Source organism: Pelophylax lessonae, assembly GCF_965119305.1.
Source record: "Pelophylax lessonae genome assembly, chromosome: 13".
Taxonomy (NCBI): Eukaryota; Metazoa; Chordata; class Amphibia; order Anura; family Ranidae; genus Pelophylax; species Pelophylax lessonae.
The window spans coordinates 191356113-191375700 of record NC_138780.1 but is presented as its reverse complement, the minus strand read 5'-3'; the positions used below and the strand labels follow the sequence as shown (position 1 = coordinate 191375700).

The window sequence follows — 19588 nt, the reverse complement described above, 5'->3', positions numbered from 1 at the left end:
TCCCCAACTGCCATTTTTTCGACAATTTTTTTCAACTGTCATTTTTCCAACTGTCATTTTTCCCCAACTGCTATTTTTTCAACTGTCATTTTTCCCCAACTGCTATTTTTTCAACTGTCATTTTTTTCCAACTCTTGTTTTTCCCCAACTGCCATTTTCCCAACTGTAAATTTTTTCAACTGCCTTTTTCCAACTGTTTTTTTAACTGCCGTTTTTCCAACTGTTGTTTTATTCAACTGTTATTTTTCCCAACTGACATTTTTCCAGCTGCCGTTTTTGAAACTGTCTTTTTTTAACTGCAATTTTTTTCAACTGTCATTTTTTTCTCAACTGACATTTTCAACTGCCGCTTTTCCCAAATGCTGCTTTTCCCAAATGCCGTTTTTTCCCAACTGTCTTTTTTCAACTGTAGTTTTTTCAAACTATCGTTTTCCCCAACTGTCGTTTTTCAAGCTGCCATTTTTGCAACTGTCGTTTTTTTCTGCCATTTTTTTCAAATGTCAGTTTTTTCAACTGCCATTTTTAGCAACTGACGTTTTTCCCAGCTGCCATTTTTCCAACTGTCCTTTTTCCCCAACTGCCATTTTTCAACTGACGGTTTTTCCAACTGTCATTTTTTTCAACTGTCATTTTCCCCAACTGTCGTTTTTCCAACTGTCTTTTTTTCTTACATTTTTTTACAACTGCCATTTTGTTCAACTGTCATTTTTCACAACTGTCATTTTTTCCCCAACTATCATTTTTCCTAACTGTCGTTTTTACCCCAACTGTCATTTTTTAACTGCTGTATTTCCCATCTGTCATGTTTTCCCAAACTGCCATTTTCAATTGCCGCTTTTCCCAACTGTCATTTTTTTCAACTGTAGTTTTTATAGATGTCGTTTTTCCCAGCTGTCATTTTTCCAACTGTCTTTTTTCTAACTGCCATTTTTTACAAGTGCCATTTTTTTCAACTGTCCTTTTTTCAACTGTCATTTTTCCAACTGCTGTTTTTTCTCAACTGTCTTTTTTCCAACTGCCATTTTTCCCCAACTGACATTTTTCCAACTGTCATTTTTCCCAACTGTCATTCTTTCCAAGTGCCATTTTTAACTGTCATTTTTTTCAACTGCTGCTTTTCCCAACTGCGGTTTTTTCCAACTGTGGTTTTTTCCCAACTGTCATTTTCCCCAACTGTCATTTTTCCAATCATCATTTTGTTCAGCTGTCATTTTTTCCCAACTTGTTTTTTTCAACTGCTGTTTTTCTCAACTGTTTTTTTTAACTGTCGTTTTCCCCAACTGTCCATTTTCCAAACTGTCATTTTTCCAACTGTATTTTTTTCTAACTGCCGTTTTTTCCAACAGTCATTTTTTTCAAACTGCCATCTTTACCAAATGTTTTTCCAACTGTCGTTTTTCCAACTGTCGTTTTTCCAACTGCCGCTTTTCCAACTGCCACTTTTCCAACTGCCGTTTTTTCCCCCAACTGCCATTTTTCAACTGTCATTTCTTCCCAACTGCCGTTTTTCCAACTGTCTTTTTAACTGCCATTTTTTTCAACTTTTTTCCAACTATATTTTTTCCAATTGGCGTTTTTCCCCAGCTGCTATTTTTTTCAACTGTCATTTTTCCAACTGTAGTTTTTCCCAACTGCCGTTTTTCCAACAGTCTTTTTTAACTGCCATTTTTTCAACTGTCATTTTTCCAACTGACATTTTTCCAATTGCCGTTTTTCCAACTGTCTTTTTTAACTGCCATTTTTTCAACTGTCATTTTTCCAACTGACATTTTTCCGATTGCCGTTTTTTTCAACTGTCTTGAAAAATGGCAGTTTTTTTTCCAACTGTCATTTTTCCCAAACTGCCATTTTTCAACTGTCGTGTGTTTTTTAACTGTCGTTTTTTTCAACTGCCATTTTTTCCCCAACTGCAATTTTGAACTATCGTTTTTCCCCAACTGCCATTTTTTTAACAAACTGTCGTTTTTGCCCAACTGTCATTTTTCCCAGCTGCTTTTTTCCAACTGTCGTTTTTCCCCAACTGCCATTTTTCAACTGACGGTTTTTCCAACTGTCATTTTTCCCAACTGTCATTTTTTCCCAACTGTTTTTTCAACTATTTTCCCCAAACTGTCGTTTTTCCCAGCTGTCGTTTTTCCAACTGTCTTTTTTACAACTGCCATTTTTTCCAACTCCCATTTTTTTCAACTGTCATTTTAGCCCAACTGCCATTTTTCCAACTGCCATTTTTCAACTGTCATTTTTTCAACTGCTGCTTTTTCCAACTGCTGTTTTTCCCAACTGCTGTTTTTCCAACTGTGGTTTTTTTCCAAACTGTCATTTTTTCAACTCATTTTTCCAACTGTGGTTTTTCCAATTGTCATTTTGTTCAGCTGTCATTTTTTCCCAACTGTTGTTCTTTTCAGCTGCTGTTTTTCTCAACTGTTTAACTGTCGTTTTCCCCAACTGTCCATTTTCCAAACTGTCATTTTTCCAACTGTATTTTTTTCTAACTGCCATTTTTTCCAACAGTCATTTTTTCAAACTGCCATATTTACCAAATGTTTTTTCCAACTGTCGTTTTTCCAACTGCCACTTTTCCAACTGTCATTTTTTCCCCAACTGCCATTTTTCAACTGTCATTTCTTCCCAACTGCGTTTTTCTAACTGTCTTTTTTAACTGCCATTTTTTTCAACTGTTTTTTTCCAACTATATTTTTTCCAACTGGCGTTTTTCCCCAGCTGCTATTTTTTTCAACTGTCATTTTTTCCAACTGTAGTTTTTCCCAACTGCCGTTTTCTCAACTGTCATTTTTCCAACTACCTTTTTTCCAACTGTATTCTTTTTAACTGCCATTTTTCCAACTGATGTTTTATTCAACTGTCGTTTTTCCCAACTGACATTTTTCCAACTGTCTTTTTTTAACTGCCATTTTTTCAACTGTCATTTTCCAACTGTCGTTTTCACAAATGTCTTTTTTCCCAACTGCCATTTTTCAACTGTCGTGTTTTTTTCAATTGTCATTTTTTCCAACTGCTGTTTTTTCCCCAACTGCCATTTTCAACTGTAGGTTTTTCAACTGTCTTTTTTCCAACTATCGTTTTTTCCAACTGTCGTTTTTCCCCAACTGCCATTTTTTTCAACTGTTATTTTTCCAACTGACGTTTTTCCCCAACTAATTTTTCCAACTGTCTTTTTTAACTGCCATTTTTCCAACTGATGTTTTATTCAACTGGCATTTTTCACAACTGACATTTTTCCAACTGTCTTTCTTTAAATGCCATTTTTTTCAACTGCCGCTTTTCCCCAACTGCCATTTTTCAACTGTCGTGTTTTTTTTCAGCTGTCATTTTTTTCCCAACTGCCGCTTTTCCCAACTGCCGCTTTTCCCCAACTGCCATTTTTCAACTGTCATTTCTTCCCAACTGCGTTTTTCTAACTGTCTTTTTTAACTGCCATTTTTTTCAACTGTTTTTTTCCAACTATATTTTTTCCAACTGGCGTTTTTCCCCAGCTGCTATTTTTTTCAACTGTCATTTTTTCCAACTGTAGTTTTTCCCAACTGCCGTTTTCTCAACTGTCATTTTTCCAACTACCTTTTTTCCAACTGTATTCTTTTTAACTGCCATTTTTCCAACTGATGTTTTATTCAACTGTCGTTTTTCCCAACTGACATTTTTCCAACTGTCTTTTTTTAACTGCCATTTTTTCAACTGTCATTTTCCAACTGTATTCTTTTTAACTGACATTTTTCCAATTGCCGTTTTTTTCAACTGTCTTGAAAAATGGCAGTTTTTTCCCAACTGTCAACTGCCATTTTTTCAACTGTCATTTTTTTCCAACTGTCGTTTTTCCCCAACTGCCATTTTTCAACTGTCGTGTGTTTTTTAACTGTCGTTTTTTTCAACTGCCATTTTTTCTCCAACTGCAATTTTGAACTATCGTTTTTCCCCAACTGCCATTTTTGTAACCAACTGTCATTTTTTCCACACTGTCTTTTTTTCAACTGTCGTTTTCACCAATTGTCGTTTTTCCCATCTGATTTTTTCCAACTGTCGTTTTTCCCCAACTGCCATTTTTCAACTGACGGTTTTTCCAACTGTCATTTTTTCATAACTGTCATTTTTTCCCAACTGTTGTTTTTTCAACTGTCATTTTCCCAAACTGTCGTTTTTCCCAGCTGTCGTTTTTTCCAACTGTCTTTTTTTTACAACTGCCATTTTTTTCCAACTCCCATTTTTTCAACTGTCATTTTTTCCCAACTGTCGTTTTTTCCAACTGTCGTTTTTTCCAACTGTCGTTTTTTAACTGCCATTTTTTCCAACTGCCGTTTTTTCCAACTGCCGTTTTTCCCCAACTGCCATTTTCAACTGTCATTTTTTCAACTGTCATTTTTCCCAACTGTCATTTTTCCAACAGCCGCTTTTCCAACTGCCGTTTTCCAACAGTCGTCTTTTCCCAACTGCCATTTTTCAACAGTTTTTTCCAACTGCCGTTTTTCCAACTGTCTTTTTTTAACTGCCATTTTTTTCAACTGCCATTTTTTCCATCTGTCGTTTTCACAAATGTCTTTTTTCCCAACTGCCATTTTTCAACTGTCGTGTTTTTTTCAATTGTCATTTTTTCCAACTGCTGTTTTTTCCCCAACTGCCATTTTCAACTGTAGGTTTTTCAACTGTCTTTTTTCCAACTATCGTTTTTTCCAACTGTCGTTTTTCCCCAACTGCCATTTTTTTCAACTGTTATTTTTCCAACTGACGTTTTTCCCCAACTAATTTTTCCAACTGTCTTTTTTAACTGCCATTTTTCCAACTGATGTTTTATTCAACTGGCATTTTTCACAACTGACATTTTTCCAACTGTCTTTCTTTAAATGCCATTTTTTTCAACTGCCGCTTTTCCCCAACTGCCATTTTTCAACTGTCGTGTTTTTTTTCAGCTGTCATTTTTTTCCCAACTGCCGCTTTTCCCAACTGCCGCTTTTCCCCAACTGCCATTTTTCAACTGTCGTTTTTTCCAACTGCCGTTTTTCCCCCAACTGCCATTTTCAACTGTCATTTTTTCCCAACCCAGTTGTGTGACAATAGCGAATGAATATTCACTATTGTCACACGGATTCTCTTCCTGGCAAATCAGGAAGTGGGTCCTGAGACCAGTTTCCCAATTGGCCGAAATGAGAAGCCATGCTATTGGCCAAGCATTGGCGCAGGGGAAGCCTGAGCCACAGAGAAAACTGAGGGGGAAGCCGCCGCTGCCTGCCAGTCCAAGGTGACCGGGGGGTATGGTGTGCGGGCTGGAGCTGGTGTGGTTGGGGGGGGGTATGGTGTGGTCCGTCTGCCGCCCCCTATGGAGCACCAGCCGCCACTGACTGTAACATGACCAAAAATGTGACACCGAGTCTTCAACACTGCTGAATTCAGCGACGGCTGTGACAAAGGAAACAATGGCAAGGGAGCACAGGCAAGGTCAGTATAAGGGGGCCCATTTGCAGAGACACTGGGGTCGATTTACTAAATCTGGTGCAGCTCTGCATAGAAACCAATCAGATTCCATTTTTTTTTTTGCAAAGCTTAATTGAAGAAGCTAAAGATAGAAGCTGCCAGGCAACCATGCACAGCTGCAACAGATTTTGCTCTCTCCAGTTTTAGTAAATCAACCCCACTGTCACCATTTCCTGCAAAGTTACTACCATTCATTTTTAGGTAGGTAAAATGGTCATTTGAGTTATTTTGGCATACCTCTGAGAAAGGGGGTACGCCCCCTGATATTCGTAAGCCTGCCAACTATGTGATGTATTAGGCCAGGTTGACACAATCCAATCACTGGATAGGATTTAATTTTGATTTAATATAATTTATGTGAGTATGAAAGTGGACTAGGCGTTTGTAACCTCTTGTTTGTTCTTTCTACAGTTGTATGTTGTGGTTCCCTGAGGGATTCTGCATCGGTGGAGCATTCCAGTTGAAGATTTATGGAAGATCCATATCCTATATGCAGTTGGGACTGTGCAGATTAGGGATCCTCAAACTTTGGCCCTCCAGCTATTGCAGAACTACACATCCCATGAGGCATTGTAAAACGCTGACATTCACAGACATGACTAGGCATGATGGGGAATTGTAGTTCCTGAACAACTAGAAGACATTGTTTAAAGACCCCTGGTGTAGATGCATAAAACTTTTGAGTGCAGGGGGTGCTTTGACTTATCTTTATTGTCAAATCACCCGAGGCTGCAATATTTGGACTGAGCGCCTATGACAGGGGTGTCAAACTGGGGGTCCGCCAGCTGATGCGGAACTACAAGTACCATCATGCATCTGCCTGTGAGAGTAAAGGTTGTAACTGTCAGCCTTGCAATGCCTCATGGGACTTGTAGTTCCACAACAGCTGGAGAACCCCCAGTTTGACACCTGTGGCCTATGACCTCTAGTTATGAAAAAGTTAAAGGGAAACTCTAATGAATTTGGTTCCCTTTCTTAAAGCGGAAGTAAACCCATCAATTTAGCAGTTGCAAAAAACGGTTACATTTCCAGCACGTTACATTTCCAAGAATTGTAACTGTCCTATTGCTCGTGCTCTCAACCAAACTGTCAAACCATCTAATGGCAGGTGTCATAACTGATCACATGTGCAGCATCATGGCAGCTAAAGGTGAAACAGAGACTAAGATGGCAGCTTCCTTGGATGAAATCGATAGGGGGGTTTACTTCCACTTTAAAAAGGAACTGCAGTCTGCTCATATAATTTGTTATAAAAACATCTTTGCCATTCTAAAACTTCCCTCCAACCACTTTGCATATTATTTTATATATACTGTGATTCTGTACTTGCCAAATATGCTGCAGAAATCTCCGTCCACTAAGTCTGTCTGCAGCCATTTTAACTGTGGGCAGCTGAAGCTGCTGCCTATTTACTTCCTTGATTTACACACACACACATATACAGTATCTCACAAAAGTGAGTACACCCCTCACATTTTTGTAAATATTTTATTATAACTTTTCATGTGACAACACTGCAGAAATGACACTTTGCTACAATGTAAAGTAGTGAGTGTACAGCTTGTATAACAGTGTAAATTTGCTGTACCCTCAAAATAACTCAACACAGCGCCATTCATGTCTAAACCACTGGCAACAAAAGTGAGTACACCCCTAAGTCAAAATGTCCAAACTGGGCTCAAAGTGTCAATATTTTGTGTGGCCACCATTATTTTCCAGCACTGCCTTAACCCTCTTGGGCATGGAGTTCACCAGAGCTTCACAGGTTGCCACTGAAGTCCTCTTCCCCTCCTCCATGATGACATCACAGAGCTGGTGGATGTTAGAGACCCTGCACTCCTCCCCCTTCCGTTTGAGGATGCCCCACAGATGCTCAATAGGGTTTAGGTCTGGAGACATGCTTGGCCAGTCCATCACCTTTACCCTCAGCTTCTTTAGCAAGGCAGTGGTTGTCTTGGAGGTGTGTTTGGGGTCGTTATGTTGGAATACTGCCCTGCGGCCCAGTCTCCTAAGGGATCATGCTCTGCTTCAGTATGTCACAGTACATGTTGGCATTCATGGTTCCCTCAATGAACTGTAGCTCCCCAGTGCCAGCAGCACTCATGCAGCCCCAGACCATGACACTCCCACCACCATGCTTGACTGTAGGCAAGACACACTTGTCTTTGTACTCCTCACCTGGTTGCCGTGACACACGCTTGACACCATCTGAGCCAAATACATTTATCTTGGTCTCATCAGACCACAGGACATGGTTCCAGTAATCCATGTCCTTAGTCTGCTTGTCTTCAGCAAACTGTTTGTGGGCTTTCTTGTGCATCATCTTTAGAAGAAGCTTCCTTCCGGGACGACGGCCATGCAGACCAATTTGATGCAGTGTGCGGGGTATGGTCTGAGCACTGACAGGCTGACCCCCCCACCCCTTCAACCTCTGCAGCAATGCTGGCAGCACTCATACTTCTATTTCCCAAAGACAACCTCTGGATATGACGCTGAGCACGTGCACTCAGCTTCTTTGGTTGACCATGGCGAGGCCTGTTCTGATTGAAACCTGTCCTGTTAAACCACTGTATGATCTTGGCCACCGTGCTGCAGCTCAGTTTCAGGGTCTTGGCAATCTTCTTATAGCCTAGGCCATCTTTATGTAGAGCAACAATTCTTTTTTTTTCAGATCCTAAGAGAGTTCTTTGCCATGAGGTGCCATGTTGAACTTCCAGTGACCAGTATGAGAGAGTGAGAGCGATAACACCAAATTTAACACACCTGCTCCCCATGCACACCTGAGACCTTATAACACTAACCAATCACGTGACACCGGGGAGAGAAAATGGCTAATTGGGTCCAATTTAGACATTTTCACGTAGGGGTGTACTCACTTTTGTTGCCAGCGGTTTAGACATTAATGGCTGCGTGTTGAGTTATTTTGAGGGGACAGCAAATTTACACTCACAAACAACTTTACATTGTAGCAAAGTGTCATTTCTTCAGTGTTGTCACATGAAAAGATAGAATAAAATAATTACAAAAATGTGAGGGGTGTACTCACTTTTGTGAGATACTGTATAACTGTATAATCACCAACAAAACATTAGGTGGAAGGGGTATAATTGAGATTGATCGCACTATTTATATAAACCTGATCATTGAAATGCATAAACTTCCATTATTCCACATCCTCCCATAAGAGGTCCATGATTCATCTACAGGAGACGATGCAGCTCTGTAGGGTAGTGAACGCTCCAATGATCACTCGTACATTGGACTGTGTGTCTTGTAATTATTTACTAAAAGACAGTAAAAAGTCAAAGTTCACTTTCTTCTCACCACTTGTGATCTGTGCCAGTGAGGCCACCATGACACCCCATGTATGAGTACATACCGCAAGAGAGGTGCAATAATCAAGCGTTTATAGCAACCAACTTCATGTCTGCGATTATTTACTATCCTGCACTGGCAAAAAATATAAAAAAAAATGCACCAGACCAAAGGATAAAACAATTCAAATTTTTTTTATTGATTTAAACTGAAAAAAGTCAACGTGTTTCGGGGGTAAGAAAAAAAAGCCCCACTTCATCAGGGCTTCAGTTAAAATAGTAGTTTATCCATGGGGTTGGAGCCAAAATACAAGATGGTATAGTTCTTTTTTTTTTTTTTTTTTTTTTATTGTATAATGAGCTTGTGATGTGCCTAAAGCCCCGTACACACGTACCGATCGTCGGCCGAACGATCGGCCATCTTTTGTCCCCGGGCTGTCGTGTCCGCTGAAAAGTGCAAAAGACTGCACAAGAATTTTGTCCACCGACTACAGCCGACTGCAGAAGTGATGTCATGTGATGGTTAACTTTCCCTGTGTTTTTCCTTTTCTGAGCATGCCCAGTCTTGCATATCAGCGGTCTGTCGGCCGAATTCTGTACTGACTGGCGAACAATGGGCCGCTCTGGTGTCGGCATACAAAAATTTTAATGCTTGCATGACAGATTCTTTTCAGGCCGAATGTGCGCTGTAGGCTGTCGGAGGCATCATACTAACAAGCCTACAATCGGCAGATCGGTCGTCGGCCGAAAAGCTTCGGTACGTGTGTACAGGCCTTTACTCATGCGATATCAAGAATCAACATAATATTTGGGGATAGCCCACAATGCTAAAATTATTAATATAGTTTGAGAAGACTTTTATTTTCTTAACAGAAGAAAATGGGGGGAGAGGGGAGTTTAAGAAAAAAGGAAAAAGAAAACTCCTTTTCATATGCTGGTGGGCTTTCAGTCCTTTAATGTGTGTTGGACATTTGTGGAAGATACAGTGGGTATGGAAAGTATTCAGACCCCCTTAAATTTTTCACTCTTTGTTATATTGCAGCCATTTGCTAAAATCATTTAAATTCATTCTTCTTCCTCATGAATGTACACATAGCACCCCATACTGACAGAAAAACACAGAATTGTTGACATTGTTGCAGATTTATTAAAAAAGAAAAACTGAAATATCACATGGTCCTAAGTATTCAGACCCTTTGCTCGGTATTTAGTAGAAGCCCCCTTTTGATCTAATACAGCCAGGAGTCTTTTTGGGAAAGATGCAACAAGTCTTTCACACCTGGATTTGGGGATCCTCTGCCATTCCTCCTTGCAGATCCTCTCCAGTTCTGTCAGGTTGGATGGTAAACGTTGGTGGACAGCCATTTTTAGGTCTCTCCAGAGATGCTCAATTGGGTTTAAGTCAGGGCTCTGGCTGGGCCATTCAAGAACAGTCACGGAGTTGTTGTGAAGCCACTCCTTCATTATTTTAGCTGTGTGCTTAGGGTCATTGTCTTGTTGGAAGGTAAACCTTCGGCCCAGTCTGAGGTCCAGAGCACTCTGGAGAAGGTTTTTGTCCAGGATATCCCTGTACTTGGCCGCATTCATCTTTCCCTCGATTGCAACCAGTCGTCCTGTCCCTGTAGCTGAAAAACACCCCCACAGCATGATGCTGCCACCACCATGCTTCACTGTTGGGACTGTATTGGACAGGTGATGAGCAGTGCCTGGTTTTCTCCACACATACCGCTTAGAATTAAGGCCAAAAAGTTCTATTTTGGTCTCATCAGACCAGAGAATCTTATTTCTCACCATCTTGGAGTCCTTCAGGTGTTTTTTAGCAAACTCCATGCGGGCTTTCATGTGTCTTACACTGAGGAGAGGCTTCCGTCGGGCCACTCTGCCATAAAGCCCCAACTGGTGGAGGGCTGCAGTGATGGTTGACTTTCTACAAATTTCTCCCATCTCCTGACTGCATCTCTGGAGCTCAGCCACAGTGATCTTTGGGTTCTTCTTTACCTCTCTCACCAAGGCTCTTCTCCCCCGATAGCTCAGTTTGGCCGGACGGCCAGCTCTAGGAAGGGTTCTAGTCGCCCCAAACGTCTTCCATTTGAGGATTATGGAGGCCACTGTGCTCTTAGGAACCTTAAGTGCAGCAGAAATCTTTTTGTAACCTTGGCCAGATCTGTGCCTTGCCACAATTCTGTCTCTGAGCTCTTCAGGCAGTTCCTTTGACCTCATGATTCTCATTTGCTCTGACATGCATTGTGATCTGGAAGGTCTTATATAGACAGGTGTGTGGCTTTCCTAATCAAGTCCAATCAGTATAATCAAACACAGCTGGACTCAAATGAAGGTGTAGAACCATCTCAAGGATGATCAGAAGAAATGGAAAGCACCTGAGTTAAATATATGAGTGTCACAGCAAAGGGTCTGAATACTTAGGACCATGTGATATTTCAGTTTTTCTTTTTTAATAAATCTGCAACAATGTCAACAATTCTGTGTTTTTCTGTCAGTATGGGGTGCTATGTGTACATTCATGAGGAAGAAGAATGAACTTAAATGATTTTAGCAAATGGCTGCAATATAACAAAGAGTGAAAAATTTAAGGGTGTCTGAATACTTTCCGTACCCACTGTATGTATTCTTTATTATATCATTGTATTCTCTTTGTTACATATGTTTGGTAAAAGAAAAAAAAAAAAAAATCACAATAAGTGTATTTTGATTGCTTTGCGCAAAAGTTATCGCGTCTACAAACTAAGGGAAAGATTTATGTCAATTTTATTTATTTATTTATTTTTTTACTAGCAATAATCGGCGATCTGCGACATTGCGGCGGACAGATCAGACCCCTAACTGACATTTTTGACACTTTTAGGGGGACCAGTGACATTACTACAGTAATCAGTGCTAAAAATATGCTCTGTTACTGTAATAATGACACTGGCAGGGAAGGGGTTAACACAGTAAGTGATCAAGGGGTTAAACGTGTACCTAGGGGCGTGTTTCTAACTGTGGGGGGGCATGGCTTGTGAAATGACCATAGAGACCTATGTTCAGTGCTTTAAGTGGGCCGGTATGCACTGGTACTCAGTACCGCCATTTCCAAATATGGTTCTTGAGCATACCGTCACCTCTCCGTGCGCCTTAGCGTACCAGTACACTCATTTTGGACATCTGCACCCTCAATTGCCCCCCCCAGAATATTTCTTCTCCAGAGCCAGACCAGTCACCACCAGTGAGTCCCCCTGCTCCGGAGTCCCAGCCCAGGCCAGGGGGGTGCTCTGTGGGGACCCTGATGTGGTGTGGGGGGGGGTCTGGGGACAAAATTTATAGGCTATAATAGAGTACCGGCACCTCTTTTGGGCCACTTAAAGCACTGCCTGTGTTCCTATATAGAAGGATCACAGGCCACTCTGATCATTCCAGAGAGAAGAACGGTCAGCTGTGTTTACATTAGGGAAAGATTTATGTCATTTTTATTTATTTATTTATTTTTTACTAGTAATGGCGGCAATCTGCGTTTTGTAGCGGGACTGCGACATTGCAGCGGACAGATCGGACCCCTGACTGACATTTTTGACACTTTTGGGGGGGGGACCAGTGACATTACTACAGGAATCAGTGCAAAAAATATGCACGGTTACTGTAATAACGACACTGGCTTGGAAGGGGGTTAACCCAGGGGTGATCAAAGGGCTAAAAATGAGCCTAGGGGGCGTTTTCTAACTGTGAGGGGGATGGGCTTGTGAAATCAACACAGAGACCCGTGTTCCTAAATAGGAGGAACACAGGAGCTCTCTATTGATTCCTGAGAGAACAACGGCCTGCTGTGTTTACAGCAGACCGTTGGCGGGTGGGCGCGCGCCCCCAGGAGTGCTCCCGCAGACCCACTCGTACAGGTAAGGCGATTCACGGACACCTGCCGATGTATAACTGGCGGCTGCTGGTCGGCAAGTGGTTAAAGTAGCACAGTGCTGAATAGCAAAAAAAATTCTCTGGTCATGAAGGGGGGTAAAATCTTCTGGAGGGCATAAATAGCGTTTTCAGTTTGTGGTGCTCAGATACAGATTAGTTTCACTTTAATGTCATCGGTCAGAATACGGAATTCCAGCTCTTACCAGCAGACACGCCCGAGGTGTTGCGGATTCCGATTTTGTTGTGCCGGATTAAACATCGGGCCGTAGCGGGGAGGAGAGTCCGTAAAGCCTGCAGGCAAACCATATCAGAGGCCTCCTGTGAAACAAACCACAAACACGGGTCAGTATCCAGTGATGGGTATAGTCTGTGGACTACAGAACACCTCCCCTTTATGCTATAGAGATGAGAAGAGGATGGGGGGGGGGGTGTTCAATAGTCCTAACACATTTTCTGTCCTAGGCTTACAACGCTGCTCCTCCATTGATACGGCGCAGTGAGTCAGTGTTGTCATCCTACAGACTGGAAATCTGCAATAGCTTACAATTCTCTTAGGTTTAGATACAAAGCGGTATTGACCACTTTAAGACCGGGCCCATTTCTGACACTTGGTGTTTACAAGCTAAAATCAGTTTTTTTTTTTGCTAGAAAACTACTTAGAACCCCCAAACATTACATATTTTCTTTTTAGCAGAGACCCTAGAGAATAAAATGGAGACCATTGCAATATTTTTATATCACACCGTATTTGCGCAGCGGTCTTTCAAACGCAATTTGTTTGGAAAAAATTCTTTTTATTTTTTTTAATTAAAAAAAAAAAAAAGAAAGCAGTAAAGTTATCCCAATTTTTTTCTATAATGTGAAAGATAATGTTACACTGAGTAAATAGATACCAGACTTGTATAAAGTACTCAAAATATCTACTTGAGTGACTTGAGTAGAAGTGGAAGTGCTCGCAGAAAAAGTTACTTAAGTACTAAAGTATTCAACATTTTTTTTACTTAAGTATTGCAAGTAGTTTTTTCAAAAAAATTGCTACTTAAGTACTAAAAGTAAAAAGTACCAGTAGTTTTGAAAAAAAATTTCTACTCAAGTACTGAAAGTAGAAGTACAAGTACTGTGTTATGTAGTTATTAACGAAAGAAGTCAAAAGTTTGAACATCATATTGTTTTTTATTATTTCAAATGATTTATTCAAATGATTAACCTGTGTTTGTTAGTAGTTTCTTGATGCACTTTAAGCGCTGTAGCACCATTTATTTGTTTGTTTCATATTTTCTTTTTATTGGAAAGATTTGGTATAGCAGCTTTTATTATACACAGCCATTATTTTCGTTGCGCTGATTTACAAATGACATTATACACATTTTTTGAGCTTTATGCAACCTGCCATCTACTGTTCTGGCAGTGGTAATTTTTTTAAAAGTAACGAGTAACTATGCAGCACAAAAAAAAAAATACTTGAGTAGAAGTATCGAAATCATCGAAAAAATGTAGTGAAGTAAAAGTAGAAGTAGGAGAAAAAAATTCTACTCTAGGAAAGTACAGATACCGCATTTCGGTACTTAAGTACAGTACTTAAGTAGTTCTACTTCGTTACTATACATCTCTGATAGATACCCAACATGTCACGCTTCAAAATCGCGCAACGCTCGCGGACTGGCGACAAACTTTGGTACTTAAAATTCCCCATAGGCGACAATTTAAAAATTTCTACAGGTTACCAGTTTTGGAGTTACAGAGGAGGTCTGGGACTCCAATTATTGCTCTCGCTCTACCTCACATGTGTGGTTTGAACACCGTTTACATATGTGGGCGGGGCTTCCGTATGCGTTCGCTTCTGCGTGCGAGCCAACGGGGACAGGGCGCTTTTTTTTTCCTATTTATTTTATTTATTATTTTTGATTTTTACACAGTTTAAAAAAAAAAAAAAAATTTGATCATTTTTATTCCTTTTACAAGGAATGTAAACATTCCTTGTAATAGAAATAGCCATGACAGGACCTCTTTATTGTGAGATCTGAGGTCAAAAAGTCCTCAGATCTCACAAGTACACTAAAAAAAAAAAAAAAGACTAAAAAAAAAAAAAAAAAAAAATCGGCTCTTTAACCACTCGCCGTCTGCTTACGTTGATAGTACTGCGGCAAAGTGGCTCGTTATCGTCTGACGACGTAGACCTACGTCATCAGACACTCCCCTTTCTCGGCGGCGCGCGCGCGCCGCCAGAGGCTCGCTCCCGCCGTATTCAGTCACAGCGGGAGTCGGGCCAGGGGAGGAGCGGCGGCGATCGCCGCTGCTCTTCCCCGATCGTCGGGGATCTAGTGTGGAGATCCGCCCGCTTGTGTAAACAGGGTCAGATTGCAGGATTCAGCATAGCTGAACCCTGGATCTGTCCCTGTGTCACTCAGTCACCTCCCCCCACACACGTCAGTAAGCACCAGGCATACATTAACCCCTCCCTCTCCAATAAAGTTAACCCCTTCCCTGCCAGTGTCATTTTTACAGTAACAGTGCATATACAGTATATAGCACTGATTACTGTAGTAATGTCACTGGTACCCCCAAAAGTGTCAAAAATGTCAGTCAAGGGTCCGATCTGTCCGCCGCAATGTCGCAGTCCCGCAAAAAAAAAAAAAAAAAAAAAAAAAAAAATCGCAGATCGCCGCCATTACTCGTTAAAAAAAAAAAAAAAAAACACCAAAAATGACAGAAATCTTTCCCTTAGTTAGTAAACGCAATAACTTTTGCGCAAACCAATCAAAATACGCTTATTGTGAATTTTTTTTACCAAACATATATAGCAGAAAACAAATTGGCCAAAAATTTAAAAAAATTTTGATTTTAACATTTTTTTGGGGGGAATTTCATATAAAAAAATGTGAAAAATATTGTTGTTTTTTCAAAATTTACGCTCTTTTTTTGTTTATAGTAAAAATCGCACAGGTGATCAAATACCACCAAAAGAAAGCTCTGTTTGTGGGGAAAAAAAGGATGTAAATTTAGTTTGGGTATGGCATCGCACGACCGCGCAATTGTCAGTTCCAGTAAGTGGGGAAAAGGACCAGGACGCGGCGGGAGGGGCACCTCTTCCACTGCACCGTGAGGGTGATCCCGCTGCAAATCCGCCACTGGGACCACCCTTACCTGAAAGCCGATCGCCCGCCGTTTTTAAAAATACCGGGGTTATGGCATCATTCTGATATCTCTTTTTTTTCTGCCGGGAATTCCCTGCACCATAAAAACAATTATAGCAGCAGTTCAGCTCGCTTGATTGTTTTTACAGGCGGCGGGAGGGGCCAGTGCGATGGGCGAGCTGGAGAAGGAATCTGCCGGCGGTGACAGTTTACCATAGAACTGACCGAGGACCAGATCGTCCCCAGTCATCTCTATGACTCTCGGAGGCCGGATGTGATGTCATAACATCATCCCCGGCTCTGGCAGTTGTAAATCCTACCATGTGCTTGGCTAAAAAACGTGAGATCGTTTTTTTTTTTTTATTTCAGGCTTTCCAGCCTAAAGGAGAGATATGGGGTCTTATAGACCCCAGATCTTTCCATAAAGAGGACCTGCTCCACACTCGAGGAATGATGCCAAATTTTGGTACTTAAAAATCTCCATAGGTGACACTTTAAAGAGGAGTTCTTGCACTAGAATTATTGCTTTCACTCTAACGTTTGAGGCGATACCTCACGTGTGGTTTGAACGTTATTTAAATGTCCGAATGTGACCTATGCATGCATGCGGGACGGGGGCGCTTTAATTTTTTTTATTGTTTATTTTATTTCGATTTTTTCATTTTTACACTTTCCCACTGACTTTTTTTTTACCACTTTAAAAAAAAAAATGTTATTCTTATAATATTATAATAATGTAATAATAATAATAATTATAATAATAATAATGATATTATAATTAATTATTATATTATTATATTATTGTAATAATTATATTATAATTAATAATTATAATTATGTAAGGGATGCTTACATTCCTTGTAATAAGAATAACATTTTTTTTTTTTTTTTTTTTTTACTGGTCTTATGCAATATTCTAATTTTCTGAGATACTGAATTTTGGGGTGTCACTAGTTGTAGGCCATAATCATCAAAATTAAAAGAAAAAAAAATGCTTGAAATATATGACTCTGTGTGTAACATATCTATATAAACTATATGGGTTTAACTTTTTTTTTTATTTAATTACTGAAATAAAATAACTTTGATGATTTTCTATTTTTTTGAGATGCGCCTGTATACAACCATCTCTTCAGTCCATGCACAACTCCTGGGTTTTCTTGGTTTGCAAATCTCCACTTGTACTTTTCCCCTACTGGTGAAACCTGGTATTGCAGTGCAGTCTACAAAAATTGATTCCCTATAGAGCAGTATGTGGTGACAAACTTCAGTTCACCGAGGGCTTCAAACAGCAAGATGGACTACCACTGCAACATGCTAGAAGGCCACAGAGGCCAGAACCCCTCTATGTCAATAAAGGGTTGAGACCAAATCTTCTTTTAAGTCCCGGTTAACACTGGTGCGATTCGGGGAAACCCTGCGATTCAGCACCGTTTCCTGCATCGCACCTGAATAGCAAACTGGTTCACACTGAGATCTGCGAACCGCTGGGGGTGTCAATGTAAAGTTAATGGCACCCCCAGATTGGTTCGCAGATCGCAGTGCAGAACGCCCATGCAATCCAATTCCAGTGCGGACCAAAAAAGGGTCCTGCGCCATTTCGGTGTGAATGCGATGCAATTTCAGCCATACAGTTTGTTATGGCTGAAATGCATTGCACAGAATCCCATGCGATGTCTGGCATCGCACAAGCGTGAACCCAGCCTAAGTGTTACTAAACCCAGGAGCCTGCAGTCACTATATCTGGTCTCCCCAGGAGCCTGCAGTCACTATATCTGGTCTCCCCAGGAGCCTGCAGTCACTATATCTGATCTCCCCAGGAGCCTGCAGTCACTATATCTGGTCTCCCCAGGAGCCTGCAGTCACTATATCTGGTCTCCCCAGGAGCCTGCAGTCACTATATCTGGTCTCCCCAGGAGCCTGCAGTCACTATATCTGGTCTCCCCAGGAGCCTGCAGTCACTATATCTGGTCTCCCCAGGACCCTGCATTCGCTATATCTGGTCTCCCCAGGAGCCTGCAGTCACCATATCTGCTCTCCCCAGGAGCCTGCAGTCACTATATCTGGTCTCCCCAGGAGCCTGCAGTCACTATATCTGCTCTCCCCAGGAGCCTGCAGTCACTATATCTGGTCTCCTCAGGAGCCTGCATTCACTATATCTGGTCTCCCCAGGAGCCTGCATTCACTATATCTGCTCTCCCCAGGAGCCTGCATTCACTATATCTGCTCTCCCCAGGAGCCTGCATTCACTATACCTGCTCTCCCCAGGAGCCTGCATTCACTATATCTGGTCTCCCCAGGAGCCTGCAGTCACTATATCTGGTCTCCCCAGGAGCCTGCAGTCACTATATCTGGTCTCCCCAGGAGCCTGCAGTCACTATATCTGGTCTCCCCAGGACCCTGCATTCGCTATATCTGGTCTCCCCAGGAGCCTGCAGTCACCATATCTGCTCTCCCCAGGAGCCTGCAGTCACTATATCTGGTCTCCCCAGGAGCCTGCAGTCACTATATCTGGTCTCCCCCAGGAGCCTGCAGTCACCATATCTGCTCTCCCCAGAAGCCTGCAGTCACTATATCTGGTCTCCTCAGGAGCCTGCATTCACTATATCTGGTCTCCCCAGGAGCCTGCAGTCACTATATCTGGTCTCCCCAGGAGCCTGCATTCACTATATCTGCTCTCCCCAGGAGCCTGCAGTCACTATATCTGGTCTCCCCAGAAGCCTGCAGTCCATAGGTGTGTCCCCAGCCTATTGTATTAGGGTGCGCATCCCAAAGCTCAAACACCAATGCCTTTCTCTCCAGCCTCATCTGCATGGGGCAGTAAATGAATGGGAAGTGCTCTGTGCTGAGCGGCTTCCGGTTTATTCATAAACTGAATCATAGTAAACACAGTTTACGATGCTTCAGTTATGAATGTACACAATGAGGGAGTACTGTGTTCATTTAGAAAAGGAAGGTACTGGTAAATTACATATTTACTAGCCCCTTCCCCCACTCTCCATCCTGAAACATCCCATGCAGCAGCAGGGGAAAGAGGATAGGAGGGAAGCCAACAGCACTGCAGGGCATGGGGGTCAACACAGGGGAAGCCCGGGCAGTAGAGGGAATTGGCACCACACATAGTAATTAGGGTGTGCCCAGGCACACCTGGCACACCGCCTGCGCACGCCTATGCTGCAGTCACTATATCTGATCTCCCACACTACACAGAACATGGAAATGCAATTATTTTAGTAAATATAAACTGCTAATTACCTTTTCTCATCAGCAGTATATAGCAGTCTTGTGACTTCTATCAGTGTCTGGTTAAAGCTTGTAGGAGGAGCTTTCATCCTCCTCTGACTGTCCTATGAGACTGCAGGACCCCTGACCCTCTGTCTGGACATTGCTGATTGTCCCTGTGCTGATCACATGCAGCCTCCCAAGCAAATAAAAAAACTTCTATCAATAAACACCAAACTGAGCATGTGCAGAGTGCCGCCAAGGCTCTGTACTATGAGATGGATTGGGAACAATGAAAGAAGGGGAGGATCAGAGAAGACCGAATCAAACGGCCTTTTTGCACAATGCAGAGGATTAACCCCTTAGGTTCCACAGTGAGTGTGCGCAATGACATCAGACATCAGCGCTCTCCATCTCACGCAGGGTAGGCTGTATCTTCTAGGGCGGGGGGGGGGGGCGCGGCAGACACAGGAGTGACAGGAGGACTGAGGACAGACAGCGGGTGTTTGGGGGACCGGTCCGGTGGAGAGTTAT

The 19588-nt window shown here is 41.8% G+C and overlaps 1 protein-coding gene across 1 annotated transcript in view; it reads right to left on the bottom strand.

The window, feature by feature from the left end:
• Positions 1 to 19588, bottom strand: part of DGLUCY (D-glutamate cyclase) — a 42797-nt gene that overhangs the window by 21286 nt on the left and 1923 nt on the right. Inside the window, exon 2 of the mRNA XM_082242793.1 lies at positions 12902 to 13016. Coding sequence (XP_082098919.1) covers positions 12902 to 13004 — 103 coding nt within the window. The 5' untranslated portion in view covers positions 13005 to 13016. The remainder of the gene's footprint in view (positions 1 to 12901; positions 13017 to 19588) is intronic.